This window comes from Halictus rubicundus, chromosome 2, assembly GCF_050948215.1.
Source record: "Halictus rubicundus isolate RS-2024b chromosome 2, iyHalRubi1_principal, whole genome shotgun sequence".
In the NCBI taxonomy this organism is placed as follows: domain Eukaryota; kingdom Metazoa; phylum Arthropoda; class Insecta; order Hymenoptera; family Halictidae; genus Halictus; species Halictus rubicundus.
The window spans coordinates 22,198,003-22,218,590 of NC_135150.1; the positions used below are offsets into that span (position 1 = coordinate 22,198,003).

Sequence of the window (20,588 nt, forward strand, 5' to 3'; positions counted from 1 at the left end):
AATTCAAATATCCGTTGCAAGATTATTCGAATAATAATACGAATAACTGTTTATTATTTTTTATTTTAATTAAGTTTAGTAACAAATCCAATGCTTATCAAATTCTATCCTACATTTCGTGTCCAGATTCAATTCTTACCACGTTGTATTATAACACAACATACTGTTTATACGTGTACCGAGATTGTAAATATTTATTAAGTAATAAGTAATATTTGTGACAAAATTTTCTTAACAACTGAAGATTATTATTCCCTCATTTTATTTTCTGTGCTATTAAATCAAGATGAAGATAGTAAAACTGATTGAGGTTCTGTGAAACGTTCAATTCCATCCTTTCATAAACTAACGCACAGAATACTTTTTGTCGTGGATAATGGACGGACTGATGTGGAAAAAAGATGATGGAAGACTTACCTCGTCCAAGGGACAACCAGCAGACACCAAAAGCGCATGGCTGTGCAACAATAGCAGTCGTAGCAGCTTGTTTCTGACTTCCGCTGCCGGACTAGGCGGCGGCGGTCTCGATCTGTACACTTGGATCTTCAATGTTGCGACTGAAGTCAACTCGGCTAGGATGTCGCCGACTGTCAGCAGCGGACCATCCGCGACCTTCTCCATTGGCAATGGTTTCCAGTTTCTTATGACAATGCTGCCTCTTGCGCTCGGTATCAGGTCGCTCGAGTAGCCTAGACGCACTAATGCCTCGCCAACTAAATCCTGTAGACAGTTCAACAACAAATCATTAAAGCTACCGAGCACTAGGATCGATTAATGAGCGTAACCTTATAAAAGCGAAGGGATAGAGTTTATTTAAAATTTTTACTTTTGTTAAAATTTTTTTATCATGTCCCTATATTAGGTTATTGCAAATGAAATGGCTGTTTTTGAATCTTTAACACAAACTTTTATTTTACAAGCTTTATTCATATTCCATTAATCGAAATCATTTCTATCACAATGCCTTTCCGGTAGAAATCTACTAAACGCGAGGCAATAAATTCACCAAATGCAGTTTTTACAGCACATTCTTCTTTGAATATTTTTCCATTCAAAAAGCCATCTAGGTGCTTGAAGTAATGGTAATCAGTAAGTGACAGGTCAGACGAATAAGGAGGGTGAGGGAGAACTTCACACTGCAACTCTGTTCATTTTCTTACAGTTCGTTTCGCAGTATGTGGCAGAGCATTATCGTGAAGCAATAATACACCACGTCTATTGACTAATGCCGGCTGTTGAACACGCAGTTTTTCGTACATTATATCAATTTCCTGACAGTATTTATCAGCATTTATGTTTTCACCGTTTTTTAAAGATGAGTAATGTACGACCTTTCATATTGTACAACTTCAACGCCATTCGTCGTGGAAAAACTAAACTACAAAGACGGGAAATTTCAAATGTGGAAAACGGTTATTTCAATTGCAACAACCTAACAATTTCAATGGATAATTCGTACCTCGACAAGAATAGTGACACAACTAAAAAAAATGCAGTATTTAAGAAAATTATAAAATTTCCAACGATATAGTACAGAGTTCTATTAATCTCTCGTTATTTTTTGAGTTGTGTCACTGTTCTTGCCGGGATGCGAATTGTAAAGTAAAAGACCGGCCATTTTACCGTAGTACGTTTAGTGTTTCATTAAAATTGTCCTGATACAAGAAATTGCAGTTTTAACCCCTTGCGGTATTATTTTTTTCATAGCTAGAATGATTAGAGTTTCTTTGTCTTTATTATTTCGTGATAGAAAAAGAAAATCTATATTTGGTGTATGTCTATAGTTACTTTGGTGTTTCGATATCGATAACAGAAAAATAAAATTTTGAACTCCGTTTGAAACCTACGTCTCCAGTCTTAGTCGTTATAATAAGGCAAGGGGTTAATATAACGCAATTAAAACATGCGAAAAGACTAAGCATATATTAAACAACTAGGTGGAATTGTTTATTAACGTAGAAATAATATGTAGTTACTTGGAAAGGCATGGCCACGGGGATGATCACGTACGAGTCCGTCTCTACTTGAGGCCTCCGCCAATTCTCACGGGAGTTGCTCACATGACTCTCCACGATGTTGTGAATCGTCTCGACCACACAATGCACTGGGATATTCTTTCCTGCAACAAATTACGCACACCAATTAAGCGTTTCAATCATTTATTTTCCCGTTAACGCGTTCGATACTTTCTTACTGACAAGACGTCTCGCGTATTTAAATATCTTCTTGTGCGATCGAAAGATCCCACAATTGTAACATGTCGTTCGATTTGTTGATAGGTGCAGTGATTAGAAATTCTTTATCTTTAATCATTTCCTAGGCGATAAGGTATATCTACATTTTCTTGAATATTTTATATATAAATATACATACCGGGTGTCCCTAAAATGTTGTAATTCCTTGAAAGGGGTGATTCTTGAGATCATTTTAAGTAACTTTTCTTCTTTACGAAATTGTTCACCGCGGCTTCGTTAAAGAGTTATTAACGAAAAACACAGACCAATCAGGGCGCGGCAACAGCGGACGGATTTCGGATCGACCAATGAGAATATCTGGTCTGCTTTAGTCACTCCCTGATTGGTCCGCGTCTTTTGTTAATAACAACTTAACGAAGCGGCGGAGGATATTTTCGCAGAGAAAAAAGTTACTTCGAATGATCTTAGGAATCAACCATTTCAAAGAAATGCAACATTTTGGGACAAACGTGCATATCGAAAAAGATGCGAATTACAGTGTTTACTCAGTATATATTGTCTCAAATGGCTAGCCGATAAAAGTCCCAGAACAAAGTCCTCTAGAGCTTCGCTGTCTCAGGCTAGACCCGTGTTTCGAACATATTTCGAGTATTTTAACCCTTAGCACTCGAATGGTGACTGTAAGGCACCACTAAGAATTGTTATATCATTATTCAAAATATTTTTCAAATTATTAAATTTGGTTGTATTTAATAAATTACTGAACGTTTCAGTTTTATAGGAGTAAATTGCACCATTCCCGCATGTATAACACGAAAAATATATGTGTAGAAGGGAAATATTCTAGGTCGGAAGAAATGTTTCGTTTTGGGGTTAGAATAGCTTCGAGTGCAAAGAGGGTTAAAGACGTTACGCTTAGGGTGCGAATGTTTGTGCAAAAAATATTATCCAAGTCAGTTGTAAGAGACAGTAAGCCATTTTTGTCACGAATGCATAAAATCCGCAGTCTGGTTACGGTTGTTCGCAGTCGAAGAAGAAAATGAAGGGCAAGTACACGAATCGATTTGCACGCCTAACAAATGAAGAAATCGTCCGTACAAGAAGTACGAAGCGTCCGGAATGAAGATAGCGGGGTGACGAACGGTAACGGGCGCGATTCAGGACGCGAAAGTTCAAGATCAATAAAGCAGAAGCAAAGGAAACAGAACGCGACACCGGCTCGTATTCATGTATCCTAACGCCATACCGCGACGAAGAATCAAGCCAGTTCCGGCTTTGTAGATTCGACTGACAATGGCCGCGCGCTTTCGCATTTCAGGATTTGAATTCGAGGGTCCAGATGATTCGCGAGGCTGAAGATCGTTGAGAGAAGTCTAACTCCCGCGCTAAGCATATGCAGATCCACTCGTCTATCCCCGAGACAATAAGAGCTGGGCGATGGCACAATAGCTGCGATCCTTGTGTAACCCTGACTTAAGTCCCGGAGTCTATATCCCACTCCAGGTCATAATCCCAGACTTCTGCGAAACCGAGGAAATGGAGAACGAAGAGAAGGCGAGGAAAGAAGAAGAAGGAGGGTAAACTTGCTTTCACCGATTCTATTCGGTATACAAGGCAATACTTATTAACCGAAAACCACCGGCTCCCTTGCAATTAGCGGGAGACAAAAACCTGCTCGATTTCTCGAAAATCCCGGCAAAACGGAAGTAAATCGTCCCTTTTTAGTGGTCCTGTTCGAATGAAAAGGTCCTTCACTCTGTCCAAAATTAATATAAACCTTTCCGTAATTCTGGCACAACGAGAATTAAGGGAAAAGATATTTTCACTTCTTGCTGTATCATTTTCTTCGCAGCTGCAACGATTAGAACTTCTTTGTCCTTAACCATTTTAATAGAAAATTAAATTCATCAGTTTAATAGCTATATATTGATAACAAAATAATTTTATTTTGATCTGAAATTTTTATTATGAGCATAACTCGTTCTTATACGGAAGGGGGTTCATTGTTATGGGATCTCTCCAGTTTGGAGGATTGTCAAAATCGTTCTTTCTCTACCTTTTTTACAGTTTAACGTCTTACAAAAAAATCCAAGCATTATGTTTGAAGCTTGTACTGACTCTGAAACCTGAATCACGTTTTTCTGAAAATACCTTTTTCCAACATGGCGGACATAATATCTCAGAAAACCAGCCAACCAAGTGACTTGAAACTTGTTTAAAATATTTAAAAACATTTTAGTAAAAACTTCAAATGTCTGTTTATAAGTGTATCAAATTTGGAAGTATAATATGCAGTACTTTTCTTTTGAGAAAATCCCAAAAATTGCCTTATAAACAGAGTGTCGAACTTCGAGACCGCTCAAGAACATACAAGACGGACGAAAATAATGATATCAATTATGTTTGTTATAAATTATGGACTACAGAAAATGTTTTTCGAAGGTTCGCATTGATTAAAGTACTTAATAAATATAAAAGTTAAGCGAAGTACAATATCTTTGATAAATCGGACGCGAATGCTTCATTGTCAGAACGGTTTGCAAACAATCGCGGAAGGCGAAGTAAGTCATGGTGCGAAAACATAATCACGAAACTTCTAATCTGCACGAGGCACGTATCAAAAGGGTTTATGCGTTCTATCGTAAACTGTTGGAGGACGTTATCGATGCTGGACGATGTAAGGTGCTAAGTCTCCCAGCAAGATGACCAACAAAGGATTTACTGTCGGCGGCACAATATTAGGTATTAATGCCCTAAACTTCCATCTAATACGCTGGTCACCATAGAATCCACCCCCATGGTTGCGTAAGACAGGTCGTACCTAGGAAGACCGAAGGCTGACCAGTGCCCACCTTAATCCAGAGACGTATAGTTTTCATTAAGGTGGCCCGGTCCTGGCATCGTCTCTGTACCGGGATCAGCTGGTTCAAGGCAGGCTTTTACTCCGCAGATTTGGCCACAGGAAACCGTATTATGCGGTCTGTTTATTAGCGACCTTCCCTGATGCGCAAAGATCCCTTCAGTGACCCGGCGCCATATTGTCAGACTTCTTTCGGTAACTTCGTACCTGCCAAACATCTTCTCCCCCTCTTCCGTTCCGTTGCATATGACGGTATTAGTGTCACGCATTGTACTATTCGACTGTTCGCGGTTAGGTTCATTTCTCGTAAAAGCACTCGGCGGGATGTTAATGTCGCAGCGAACATTGAAATTGAGTTTAACTAGGATGTACATATTTATCGTTGGATGAAGAAGAAACTAGTTAACAAATTATATAGTCCTCTCTCTCTATATATATATATATATATATATATATATATATATATATATATATATACTGTCAAATCGACGAATTTATTTATTCATTTATCCAAAGCTTGTTCGTTTAGACAACATGTCGAGATGTATCGTAAACATTTAAAGAATAGTCAATGAATTCAAGTGTTTACAATGAAATAATGCTGTTATTGCAGTGCTTCTTTAAAGTCGATTTTAATATTTTATTTATGATGTCCATCTATTTTGCTTAAGTTTGCATGGCTTGTTATAATTTTCTTATTTTAATGACAATTAAAAATGAGTGCTTGAAACGCAAAACAGTGAAGACATTAGAAAAGTATAAGAAAACGGTCATCTTACTTTTTAATAATTAAAATTATTAAGAGCAGAAATTAATTTTTATGTAACTCCATAACGATCCGCAGTTTGCAGATAACATACGATAAAATTCAATGTCTCGTTGAAACATATTGCTTCGTCTACGAAAATGATGTTAACTTGATTAATTATAGCCCATACTTATTATTAGTGAATAATTAATCACATTGTAGTCACTAGCTTTCAGTGTCTGCAATTTTTATATCGTAGTAATATCTTTTAACATTGCTGAATGTTTGTAATGCTTCGGCCACATTTGCGAAAATGCGATCAATTGGTGTACAACGACGATATTGATTTTTATTGAGTTCGATAAATTAAAAGCGAGGGGAAAGAAAAGTGTCAGGCACTCATCCGCGAAATCTTTAATCTGAACAACCGCAAAGACATTTCTCATTTCTGGTGCAGACCCTATCGGTCTTCTGGTTATCTCCCCGTTTACGCTGTGAAGGAAGTACGACGGAAGCGTCAGGACGGTTCCTCTTTGACAGTTCTCGCTGTAAGATAAGATTCATCCGGAGGACAACCCTTGAAGAAGCGAAACCGAGTTTCTCTCGATAGATTTCTTTCGTTCATGAAATCCGTTATATTTAAAGTTCGTTACCATGTCTCGCTCGTTATTCAGTTGCGGACTTTTATGACAATTTTTCTGGACACGTACAATAGACACGAAAAATAGAACAACTAATGCCCTACAGTGTATGAAAATAGAACATTGCATTCGATTTTATTAAAATATTTGTGGAACTTTATCGCAAGTGTAGCAATTTTCTTTTTTGGAAACGATGTTACGTGGGTTTTTAACACCTTGATTGATGATAGAATATTGTGCCTGATTTTATTAAAATTTTATGGAATTTTAGTGGGAACGATACGATTTTAGTATACGCCGCGGTAGTGGGGATAATTCCGCGACGTTTCCCATCCAGGCCATGGCGACATATATAGAGAGATCACTGTATTCTTTCAAAATTTGTATCATATCACCGAATGTGTCTAAAATGCATAAAAAATCTATTATTAGAAATTTTACATTGAAAGAAAAATGAAAGTATAATAATAAAATGTTATGTTTAAATCCGCAAATTAGAATAAGATCTTCTGCAAAAAATCTTACCGTATAAAATTCAATTACAAAAATATTATACTGGTATTATGGCAACTTCTTTCCAGAAATATGGATTCCAAAGTAGAATTTCACAGTTCTACGAGTCAATAAATTTACAATACATGAATGAACCGAACAAACAAAGGAATATTATTTTCACAAAATCAATGAAAATAATGTAATACTTTTACACTAAACATTTCTGGCTGGTGTATTACGTTGCAAATTTGAAAGTTATACTTTCAAATGCAAATGTCAAATGCACAAGTATTTGATGATAGAAGAAACATAGACTATAATTGAATTAATATCAAACGAAAGCATCGTTCGGGAGGAAATTCTTACCGAATGTACTTCGCACAGTTTAACGAACTCCCTGCTCGATAAATTAACGGAGTGCTCCCTGCACCCATTGCCAAGTCAGCAGTGCAGATACAAGATAAAAAGTTGGAACATATTTTTCGACACTCTGTGATCACCCTCTTCGTGCGGCTGTGATAATGGGCTCTTTAAGTGCGCGGTGGGGTTGCCGTTGAACGAGTCGAAAAATCTTTACCGAACATTTCTTTCCTTATGTTATCCAGCAGCAGCACTACTATCACGAGATAATTCATCGCTGTCTCAAATTGGCGAGCATCTTTCTAAATCACTTATGCTAGCAAAATCGTACGATCGTTTTAATGTATATATAATTACCACTAGACTGCAGATTTTGCTATACATTCTTTTCCGCTAGAAATCATGATGCTGCAGTAACGTAGAATTTTATTTTCCGTAATGATAGATTCGGTATATAAAATGGAATGACATTCCACGGATGTTGTTGAATGTTTCCATTTCATTCTCCGTTCGATGATCTTTATAGGCTATAAATACGGAGTCGAATTATTATATTATGAACCATTAGTAACACGCTCTGCATTACTTCAAGTAATGAATGGTTCACTGAACAATTTAATTACTGTTTACGAAGCTACATTAACCTAAGCTTGTATAATTTCATATAAAAATCTGGTCTGGTCCCACGCTCCTTTTAAGGCACAATTCCGTAATTGTTTGTTATTAGTTCCATATTAAAAATTCCTTATTAAACTAGACATATTATGAAATTAACTCTCGGATGAAATTTAGATCAATTTTGGCCCATGTTCATAAGTGAACAGTAGATTTATGCATTTATAGAAAAATGACTAAAATACTCAACAAATAATAATGTAATGTAATAATAATAATGTTATATATATGTTTTTTAATATTCATTATACTTCAAAAATAAGTATAATTGATATAGGCACATTAATTGGTACCCCCACAGTAACTGAGTCCCTTACCCTACGTAATTAATGACTAAGAAACGCTCATCATAGCAGCTATGAAAAAAAATCGTCAAATGATTCAGACTGTTTTTATACGGAAAATATTTTCCGGAGAGTTCGATAACGACGTTCGCGCATCAGCATGAGGCGGATAGAATCATTCTACTCGTTTGGATTTCCTGTGCGGAAGAGCGACGATATGCGACCGGTTTCGAGAAGAAAATAAAAATTTTACCCTAATCTAACGTTCGACAACCGGAAGAGGAACGCTATGCAGATAAGTCGTAGCGCGACCGGGACTTTGATCCTAAGGTTTCCCCTTCGTCTTGGTGACTCGGTAATCCAAGACGACTTCGCCTAATCTCTCGAAATCGAATCAAGCTGCGCCCTGAAGCCTCGACTAAAGAACGAACCTATTAGAATTCATTTTTCCGATCTGCGTTCTGCGGTCCTCCTAATGAGCGAGCCACAGTTTTCTTAAAAGGGGAACGTACCATTAGAAATGTCAATTCGATTATTGTTCCTCATCCGAGGATGTCAGACAATTTTTTAATCCAACCGCGTATTTAATACTTATGGAATTATCCAAAATTTTCTACGACGTTTAATAACTTTGTACTTTTTGGATCTTGTAAATTCATTGTGTAGCTGTGTGTCTCAAATATAAATTAATTCGTAACTACCCAAGAATGTGGAAGTCTATAATAATTTTGGTGGCTAAACTTCACTTCAGGAAACCAGAAATTTTTAACTTTTTTTATGTAGTCCTGTAGATTTTGGCAAAAAATGTTGAAAATCCAAGTTTTAATCCTAGGAGATCAGTAGTTCAAAAGTTATGCGTATGTAAAGTCGAGTGACTTTAAACGTTTCTAACAGGTAAAGGTGCCGCCATATTGGTATGCACTCTACATTGATCTGATGGCTGATTACGCTTGCAAATCTACGTTATCGACATCACCGTGTGCTTGTGCTGCCATCTAGCGGCTTGTTAGACGATGTGCGACGCTGAGTACATACCTAACATGGCGGCGCCCTTATCCGTCAAAAACGCTTTAAATCGCTGAACTTTAAACACGCATAACTTTTGAACTACTGATCTCCTAGGATTAAAACTCGGATTTTCGGCATATTCTAGCCAAACTCTACAGGATTACATAAAAAAAGTTAAAAATTTCTGGTTTCCTTACGTAAAGTTTAACCATTTTGCTATTTGCCAACAAGAACTTGCAACAAGTTCTAATGGCAAATTGAAATGTATCGGAGTATTGAAGTATTGATATAAAAGTTAAACAAATCTTGGAACTTGTCACAAATAACTGTCACCATTAGACTGCAGATTTGATGCATTTGTGATAAAATAATGAAACTTAAAACAAAAGTTAAGGGAATTTATACAGTGCTTACGTGAAATTATTGAAATTATCAAACAAAAAAAGACATTTTCTCAATAACTAATTAACTAATTAATCAACTCAGTAATTCAAATTTTAATCACTCCAGCCATGCTAAAGAGGATAAAAGGTGAATTGTTTACCAGTAATATGTTTCCTAACTGAATTAAAAAACAAACGCTTATTACTTTAAATTTTTAGTGCAGTGTATTCTGTTGAATCACATTGTACTGCAACGATCTATGGATAAAATGAAATCATCTCTCCGACACATGGCGGAACCAACGATCCCTGGAATTCAGCGGCTTTCGGAAGTTAGCCTAAGCGCGTGCACCAGAAGGAAAGTGTGGGTGGCATTGGTATCTGAGGCTGATTCGGCGGATGCCGGTCTTTACAGATAAACGGCCAACTCTTTCGAACGTTTTATCTGCTGCTCTCATCCTCTCTCTTTCTCTGTCTTCCCTTTTGTCATCTCTGCTCAACCTTCCGCACTGCGTTTTTAATCTTCTCGACAAACGACCACTACTGAAACTCCAAATGCCACCACCATTGTCTGAGAGAGGTTTTCCAAATCTACGAACTTCCAAATTGCACGATTTTCCCTTTCTTGGGCTCACGTTTCGTCCGAGAATGTTGACTGGAAATCAAATTACTAAATTTGCGTTACCTGTAACGACAATTTTCTTCATCGGTTGCAACAGACAGTAGTCAAATACAAATTTCTTTCTTTCAAATTCCCATTTCTGTATACAATTCTAGGAAAACTAAAATGAACTAAAATGAATTTGTCTTCTATTGTCTAAAAGATTCCTTTTTTGGCAAGAATGAAATAGAAGCATTATTAACTTCGTGTTTTGAAAATTTCCGTATGCCATGAATGATTTCTAGGATTTAAACGGATCAAAGGTTAAAGTTTCGTTCTCATTACCCACATTATTAGGTGTATCGAAAAGTTTCAGTCTTTTTTCAATTTCATCCCCCCCCCCTCTTTCCCCAATCGATAATAAAAGTAAAAATATTTTTTAAATAAAGGATTGTTATTACAAGTACAATTACAAGTCAGCATGAAAGAACGATTTAGAAAGACTGAAACTTTGCAGCTAATACTTTGGTCTTCTGGGATTACGTTGAGAGGCCGAAAGAATGGTTTCAACAAGGAAAAGGGAGCTAATCAATTAAACATACTGTACATTCGACTTCGAGGATAAGTGACGCGCTTTTACACGCGCAATAAGGCGTTCATCATCCGCGAAGTAGCGCATGGCGAGCACTTTTACAACGGTCCTTCCGCCTAACCCCGATTTATTGTCACGTGTAAGGTATATCGGGGAGATTCTTCATAAAGTTTACAGCGTGTAGTATTAGAAGTTTCGTTTCGCATCGGGCGCGCTCCATTTGCGTGCAAGCAAAGGCTGCGTCCGTGAGCTTGCGTGCGATTTAAGCTCTACGGCACCGCTAAGCTCGCGTTGGGGCGAAAGCACCAGATAAGACGTAATGAGATAACCTCACAGCTAGTGTAGCTTATAAGATCACCAGCCACGCGACGAAACCTTCTAAATCTAAGTGTTAGCCGATTCTTAGAGACGGGATCACGCACCGCGTTGAAAAACATACATCTCAATATACACCGTCTGCGGAAACACGCGGAACCTTCGAACGAACTAGTTTTCATCCCCAGTCATTAAAATACGGCGAGAATCGCCGCTGCAGCCTCGCGCTCTGTCTGAAATTGGGCCACTAAGTGATGTACAATTAATATTGTTGCGATCCTACGAGCGAAAGTTCAGCGAAAATGTAACGTACGCTGCAACGCGTGATAGAAGTAATACAATTTTATGCTGCACATACTAATATTGTTTATCGGTACCTTATTTGTCCTTGCGGACCTTGGGGGGTTTGGTTTTCGCGTTCTCGAAGCTGCTTATTACCAACTAAGGGCTAAAGCCGTTAGATAAACCCTCTGTTTAGTATTATAACTAGACAGCGGATCTTCATACGAAATAAAACTTTTCTACCTGAATTGCAACAAACCGGAACGAAATAGATTTTCTTTCCTAATATGTTTAATAGGTTAAAAATAATATAACAGTACTTTCAAATTTTTGCCAATGTTCTTACTGTTTTAAATTACGCCTACTCATTTTTGTCATAAATCCATCAAATCCGCTGTCTGATGTGAGTCATAAAATCAAACATTCCAATGTTATATTTTAAATATGTGTTTGAAATGCTTCTTAACAAGAACATTAAAAAGAAAGGAATTGTGTTATAACATATGGAGCCATAATATTTGGAAAAACAGACGTTTAATTTATTATATAGAAGTTTTATTTTCCATTTTTGTTTTGTGAATTTTAATTGCTTCTTTATTGCTATTTTTGTGGTTTTTTCATGTAAGGAATAATAATAAGCAGTAATAAAATTGAGGTCAATTTTTATATTGCAAAGACCTCTGAATAGGGCATTGTTGAGTATAGATTAGACAGCAGATATATGAGGTACTTATTGATACATATGATTTTATAATGGGTACATATCAATTCAGGACAGCTAGAAGTAGTAACCATTAAGAAATCATTTTACTTAACAGGGTGGAACGGTTTTAGAATTCATGATCGCAGATTTTCATTATCTAAGTAGTCCTTCCTTCTTATATATGATTACTGTGTATATTATATTTTTCGAGGAAAGTATAATCTTGTTTCTTAAAAGAAAAAGTACTCTTTACTTTGACTATTTTTAATATTTCCTAACCATAACGTTAATAACATTTGTAATGGTAATCAAATAAAATATGCAATAAAATAAATAATAAAGTTTTATTTTATCTATATGAGATTATTATTATTTGTAATCATTTGTACGGTTAAATTGCCAGAAGAAAATTGCTTCAATATAAACAAAACATTCCAGGCAATCTGTAAAAATGTTGAGAATTCAAAAGAACCCTAACCGAAATCTCATATAAAAATCGAAATAACGAAATGCTATGTAAATTATCTATTATTTTTACCATACTTATTTTCGAGATACAACGTAATAAAAATTTTGTACGCCTACTTCCTTGAAAGTCACCGTGTCACAGAAGGGTCGAAGGGGTTAAAACAGCCCTTCAGTCGATTTAAACGAATTTTAATCCTCTCTCTTGACCAGGGATATAATTAATTACATGGACAATTGTGCGCGTTTCTCCACCTAATTACATGTGAAAATTCTGGAAAAAAATCCGACGCGTTGCAGACATCAAACTGCATATCCGAGAATTTTTTCAAATTTCTCGTTTGGCGATCCCCAGCTAAGAAAAATCAAAAAGCCCCGATAAGTGGAGATATCTGAAATCGGTAATATACCTCTTAGAATTTCGATTTTCTATGCACCGCAACCGTCTCGTCTCATTTCCATCGGATTCGCGTTCCGTTTCGCTCGACGAGCCAGCTAAACGCCGATGCTTACTTTTTGCCGGTCGCGTTCGAACCTCGGCGAGCGCGTTTTGCCCGATAGTCGGGATCCGTTCTCTCGAAGTATGTATTCCCGTTGAATAGAAGCAAGGGTGAAAACTTGCCCTAAGACGCTTAGAGAGTAAGCTCTTACACAAGACGGAGAATAAGAGAAGGGCGCGTCGTTCTCTTCCCCGTCTCCTCCTCGAGCCCATGAGTACGTGTGTGTACGCACGCGTGGCTGTTGTGTGTGTGTGTGTGTATGTGTGGGTGTGTTAGCCGATCACACATCGAGACACACGTAACAAACAAGAGGGTTTGTTTTCCAACACTTCCACGGGTCTCCGCGGGAATTCGCCTTCGAGTTTTCAGGGGCGGGAGGGGGGGTGGCGAGGGTTGCTGGCAACTGACGTTGTGTGCACGCACTGTGCCCCGAAAGATTAAAATTACTTCGGTAAACTGCGCCCCGAACGAGAGAAAAGGAAGATAGCAAAGTAAGACACCGACGGGCGGAGGGGGGAGGGTGAGCGTGGGTGGTGGGCAGAGGGGAGGAACGTCTCGTAAATTTCTCAACTAAGGAGCTTAATTTGGATTTTCGGTAACGAGTTATTGTAAGCGCCGTCTCATTGGGGGATGATTTAGGCAGCGGCAACGACAGGCTCGGCCCGCCTAATAACCGGCGGCCGATCGATGGATTATTCGCTCGATCCAGAAGAATAAATATCGAACTTCTTATCGGCGATGGCTGCCACCCTCGCGGAACATCCGGTGTCCTCGAGGAACCTGGAATTTCCAGCTCGTTCGAGTTTAGATTAGACTGTCGCTGTGGAAGTCTGTGAATCGACGCTTCGTTACATGTAACATGATTGTAGGATGTGCTTAAATAAAAAAAAATCAGTTCAGTCATTTCTTGTGAAAGCGTTTTTATAATTTCAGTCATTGTGAAATAGAAAACCGGTCATTTGACGGTGGTAGGTTCAGTGTTAATAAATCAACGATCATAAACTGTGTTAGATGTAATTAATTTTGAAAATGGCCTTCATCGTTTTTCTAAGCATTTACTTCATGTTGTAAGTATCAAAGTGGTGGTAAAATATACTACATTGCACGAACAACATGTTCGCACAGTTACTTTTAATTTCAGAAAGTAACCGTAATGGATTTCATGAGTATTATTGGACTTCCATAATTCATTCCTGGCGAACGTTTTTGAACTGTACACGATGTTATAAATTTTAAGCAACTACACACCTTAGAAAATTCATGAGCGGAATATGTAACAAGTGGTTCAATCAACAATTAAGGAAATACACTGTAGGAGACAGTGTACTAATACATCGTTAATTTGTTATAATACATTCTTGGGTGATGAAAGAACGAGATCGATAAGATCTCGAGATCCATGTAGGATCTTCAGAGTTACATGGTGGAAAATCAAATTCCTGTTGCTAATATTTCATGTTGGAACCACCAGACCAAGCAGAATGACTGACTTCACATATTGTATTCGAACATTTTCTCAATTTTACGGAGACGCATCGCAGAAAAATAATGCAGACAATTTCATGCTGATTTGTTATTCCCCTCAAAACGCTTCTGGATCCTGAACGCTTGCATTTTAAAAATAAAAATCACACAAAATGTGACTAAACGCATCACCTTGCAATTTGTATAATTTAAATCGTTAATTTATTTATTTAACCCGGTTTATTTAATCACAAATTATGCTTTTGAAATGATTATTAATCATTATTGTCGTGGTTGAATCTACAGACTATTCGAATGGAAAATACGACTTAGGAGAACCGTAGGAATTAAAGTGATAACTGGAAATTAGGATTTCAGGCTGTTTCATCGTTTCTTTAAGACACCATTGGCCATTTTTTGTCGCGGTTTCTTGGAGAACAGGATCGGCGAAGATTCGATCGCAGAGGTGTCCACCGGGACCGCGGCCGCGCGCTAAACAACGCGAAATGATTCAGCCCCGCGGCTGACAACCTGATTTAGAAACAGGATGGAGTCTTCTGCGAAATCCTCAGAAGGAAGAGAGCTGATCCTTCCGGCGACCGGAGAGTCCTGCAGAATGACGTAGTAATCCCGCGGGAGAGCCTCGGCCTTAGCCTTAGCTTAAGCCATAAGGGTTTGCATACACGCGCAGAGAGACCGGCACAAATCAGGATACACACACAAGAACACCCCGGGCCAGATATACAGAGAGACAGAGGGGGAGAGAGAGAGGGAGAGACAGAGAGAGAGGTTTGCACGCGTCCTTAAAACACGGATGTACGTGCAACACGGGCGCTCCTAATCCACGAGGGTTTCAGCAAAACTTAAACCCCCATCGGCCGAGGAACACTCTGGATTTAGCTATTCTACTTGCGCTGGACGATCTGAAATATTTAAGGAAATCGATAGCGGACCCCGCACGCTCCTACGTAAGATCAAAGGCGATCGGATATGCAAAGGAACCGTACGCGTCCCCGGGTATCCTCCTTTCGCGGTTCGTCGTAGAAAAATAATCGCTACGAGGAGATTACTGGGATTCGGAGGGGACCGAGTTTAATTTTTCGGTGGCCCCGTTAATATTTCAACGGGATGGTCTATCTCCCGATGGGGCCGCCAGCTTTGAATCATTTAAGGCGCTGCGGGAAAGATAATGAATCGCGTGTCCGTTGTTCTATCTTAAAGGATAATAACGAAATTATTTTACGACGGTGATTGTGTGGAGTTTCTTCGTCGTTCGTAATTCTTTAGAAGAAGTTAACTTATATCAGTTGTATGCCTCTGTATTTTCCAATAGCTATACAGTAAGGAGCAAAGCTGATTACACAATATTTGAAACAACACAACTTTTTAAAAATTAGATCAAATGACTTGATTGTTATTGAGAAGTTAGAAGGATTAGTTTATTAGACGTGGTGTAAAAAATTGGAATTGGTCGGAATCGCAAAAGAAATAGTAAAAGTTGGTTTTTTCAGCTTTTTTATCTGAGCATGTATTGAAAATTTAAAGAATGTGTTTGATTCGCTCGAATAAATTATATCCACGCTCAAAATTTCACCGATATGGGTTACTTCGTTTACGAGTTATAAACGATTAAAAGTGCGATTTTTAGTCGAAAATCGTGAAAAATGGCAATTTTCCCACTTTTAATCGTTTATAACTCGTAAACGAAGTAACCAATATCCATGAAATTTTCAGCATTATTTAATTTATTCGAGTCAATAGAACACATTTTAAAAATTTTTAATACTGGCTCAGATAAAAAAGCTGAAGAAACCAACTTTTACTATTTCTTTTGCGATTCCGACCAATTCAAATTTTTTTCAAAAATTTTTTACACCTCGTCTAATAAACTAATCCTTCTGACTTCTGAAAAACACTAAAGTTATTTGGACTAATTTGAAAAAAGTTATGAAGTTTCAAATAGTGTGTAATCAGTTTTGCTCCTTACTGTATACAGGATATCTCACCTAACTCGAACATCTAAAATATTTCGCTTGTTTTTTATGATAGAAGAACATTTCAAAGGAAAACATCAGTTGGTTCAGAGGAGCACATATTACGATAGGCAAAGAAATTTGTTGAAGGTTATATTTTTTGAGAATTCAAGGTCATCGACCTTTTTTTAAATGGAACAATATGTTTTTATTATCGCTATATGATAGCCAAGGTCAAGACGAACTTGGGTCTATTTCGACCTGGTGTACTAACGACATACAATTCCTCAATTTATACCGATTCGATTGAATGAATGAAATGTTGTATTAGATCAGAAAGACTAATGGGCCTACGAGAAATATGTTACAAAAAAATTGATAATTAAAGCTGTAAAAGGTCTCGGAGCAACATCGATTTTATGGTTGCGAGAAAGTTCTGATGTCCGAGGATTCAGGGTTAAAAATTTGACAATCGTGAAAAAATATTTCTCGTTTGATCGGATCGCGTGATTAGTAGCATAATCGTACGTAAAGTTAGCGTCACCAATGGAGAACTTCCAGGACGATTCCCGGTCCGCTCTCTTTTCTACGACTCCGGGCGGCGTGGAGAGGGTTAATTGAAACACAACAAGCTCGTCGGTCGGTTCTTTTAAACAATGAAGGCGTTTCAGGCGACATTGTGCTAAGGCACGTAATCTTCGGGGGTTTCTCGAGAAGTGACGCTGGTCGGAGCGAGCTGAGGTGGGCTGACTGTGGGTGGGGTGGCAAGAGGGTCGAAGAAGACACCAGCCACGAGCACAGAATCGTCGATGGAAGGGTGAAGGTTGGGAACGGTAAAAGGGGAGGGTGAAAGGGCTCCTTAGCGGAGATCTTAGGCAAATCCAGCGTGAAATCGCATCAGGACATCCCCTTGCCAAAACCACCACTTACTCGTACCATCCTCGCTTGGTATCCGTGGTATCCGCCTAGGAAAATTCTTATTGCCATCCCTTTTTGACCATATCGAAGGAATCTCGTGTACAGTGTGTGTTACGGAAATACGTCAGCTATCTTCAGATTGCCGTTGTGTGCCAGCATACTTGTAAACACATCAAAGCAATCGCACGAATTATCATTCCATTATCGACGTGATTCAGTTTTCACAAAGTGAAAATGGAGAACAAGCTCTGGAGGAATCGTGAGAATTAATTTTCTTACAGTTTCGAATTTCTGATTTTTAGATAGTGTGAAATGTTTGATTTCTGTTCGTATTGTATGTATGTATTTAACCCCTCGACGTACAAAGACGGTCCGAACAAGTCATTTTTTTCAGTTGTTTAAACAAAATATCGTTTAATATTACCAGCAACATGTACACGACAATTCTTTGTTGAGTTAAATAATATCTTTAATGTCAATAATTGACATTATAAATAAAATATAATAATAATAATTTATTGAATTAATGTGTGAGGTAATGGGTGAAATCCTAGGACATTTTTGAGAAAAAAGCGACAAAAAGTTCATGAGACAACTATTGCACGGAATGAATGAAATTGGAACGGACAAAATTTGTTATAAAATGCTAAAGGATGTAGTTAGGATGAAATAGAAGTGCAGGACTTTAAAACAGCAGAAAACTACGTTTCAAACAGTAAAAATAGGAGGTATTTTCACCGATCCATTATATACTTTATCATGTAAAAGTCCATTGTCATCTTCTGATCGAGTACCTTCAATTAACCTATTGTCTCTTATACTTTACACCAATTCCATCTTTCCTACTGCGTTCTCTAAATCTTCAGATCAGTTCTAATTCTCTCTAATAAAACGAACAATAACGGTGTTTTATCATGTCATAATTCCCCGAGCAGCCGGACAATAATCGCACAAATCGAGACGACAATTACAGAGACATTTATGTCGGTCCCACTACTACGGTACGAAAAATGAAAAAGAATCAAGAAATATGACATTTTTGTCCCATCGCGTTCCATAAATCCTGCGTGGACTGCTTGCGAGCACACGAACGCGACTAATTGTCCCGTTTCCGTTAACTCATAATCCACGTGGAGCACAATCTCGCGCGATTATGCCGTGCACTAGAAAAGGATTTATTTTTCGATGATTACTACGATAACGCCGTGTCGCGTCTCCGCCATGGCTGCGTTATTCTCTGCTCATCATTTATCCGCGTTATCTCGCGCGATTTTCCACCGTGCGAGAGCGAACAAAACGGTCTCCCTACACAATCTTGTATCGCCACGACGCGACGCGACGCGGAGGCGACGTTTGACGACTTGACAGGCCGCTGGTCGACAATTATTCAAAGCTCGTGAACACCGTCGCCTCTTCTTTACCTCGCCGCGAAACCAGTGTCAAGCACTCCGGGGCTCTCTTAATCAAAACGCGCGGAGAAAAGACATTAAAAGCCGCGGAGAGGCTCGTATCTCGCCTCGAAATAAAGTTCTAGTCGGCCAGGGAAGATAAGGCTCCCCCTCGGCGCTGCTTTCTTTCTTTCTTTCTTTCCTCTGCGTACACTCTTATGGGATCGCTGTCTAAACGCGCTCTATTATTACAATACATTCACGGCCGTCGCGTGTGATTTCTTCTCCCGCGGAAGATTATGTCGGATCCTATGAAACGGGGAAATGTTTCTTGCGTCAGATAAACCTTAACGGATCGAGGGTTTAACGCGCGGCTTACCAGCACGAAAACACATCGTTCCCTCTCGCGCCGCGCGCATGATTTTTAACACTCACGGCAACGAACGTTCTTCTTTCTGCTCGGAGCCTCGCGCCGCTACAGCCTAGACCTTCGTAGAAATTTACTTGGTAGTACGAAAATTCCGACGAATTTTGTTACAGTGGACGATTTCCTTAAAAAATGAGACAAAAATCGATATCGCCCACGAACTCAATTTATTGGGAGTGTACCTTCAATAATAATATTAAACGTACCTTTTAACCTTCGTAAATAGTTGTATCTTCCTTTTACAGTAAATCATAATTGGTGGAAATAGCAGAGAAAATACTAGAAGTTGTTGTTTACCACTTTTTTATGTGGACCTATATGGAAAATTTAAACAATACATTTTGTAGATCTGTGTCAATGATACATATCCTGAAAATTTCATGAAAATCGGTCAACTGTGCAATAAGCTACAAACGTTTCAAGGTGGCGAAAATTGCAGTTTTTCACGATTTTCAGCCTATAACTGCAATAAATGTAAGGATTTTTGCATCTTTCAATGCCTATAGTTTTTTTCGCATCAACCGATTTTTACGAAATTTTCAGAATATGTATAATTGACAGACCTAAAAAATGTATTTTTTAAATTTTCAATATAGACTCACATAAAAAAAGTTGTAAACAACAACTTTTAGTATTGTCTTTGTAATTCCGATCAATTGCATTTTTTTACAAATTTCTTTTTCACGTCGTGTAGTAAACTAATTGTTCAGAAGTGTCCGAATATTACTGTGATTCCACTGTACGTTTCTGTCCACATTTTCAGTTTTTCCAAAAATTTTGAACATGTTCAAGAAACAAACTTATCAGTTTTACGTATTAGAGATTAATAAATCGTATTACCAAAAAATGTTCATTTTTTAAAGAATTTTTTTCATTTTTGTCTAATTTTTCGAGGAAATCGGCCACTGTGGCGCCGTTTCGTTGGAATTCGTTGACTGATTGTAACAATTAGATTGCCGGTCTTTACGCAAAATAAAAATTGGTCAAGTCAGTTGTGCGAACCAGAAGCTGAATAAAAGTGCATCTTCAAATAATTTTAGTAAGACGAAAACAACGACTCGATTCTTTCAATGTCTTACAATTTTGTATCTGACCAAGCCATTTTTGTCATGAATGCATAAAGTCCGCAGTCTAGTAATAATTCATGTCAGCGATCGAAAATGTTGTGAAACTTCTTAATATTGGAGGAATCGAATCCGTCAAAGGGATCTCAGATTGTTTATTACACAGTTGTTGAGATTATAGAGACAATTTTGTGGAGACTTATTGGCTATACTTATTTATTCATACGTACTTTGTAAAAATAATCGT

The 20,588-nt window shown here is 38.0% G+C and overlaps 1 protein-coding gene across 2 annotated transcripts in view; it reads right to left on the bottom strand.

The window, feature by feature from the left end:
- The window catches only part of Dve (SATB1_N and homeodomain domain-containing protein dve), an 88,328-nt gene that overhangs the window by 12,726 nt on the left and 55,014 nt on the right, over window positions 1-20,588 (bottom strand). For both annotated transcript variants that reach the window (XM_076806004.1, XM_076806003.1), the window contains 2 exons: window positions 1,977-2,119; window positions 418-720 (listed from right to left, as the gene is read on the bottom strand). In XM_076806004.1, coding sequence (XP_076662119.1) covers window positions 418-720; window positions 1,977-2,119 — 446 coding nt within the window. The remainder of the gene's footprint in view (window positions 1-417; window positions 721-1,976; window positions 2,120-20,588) is intronic.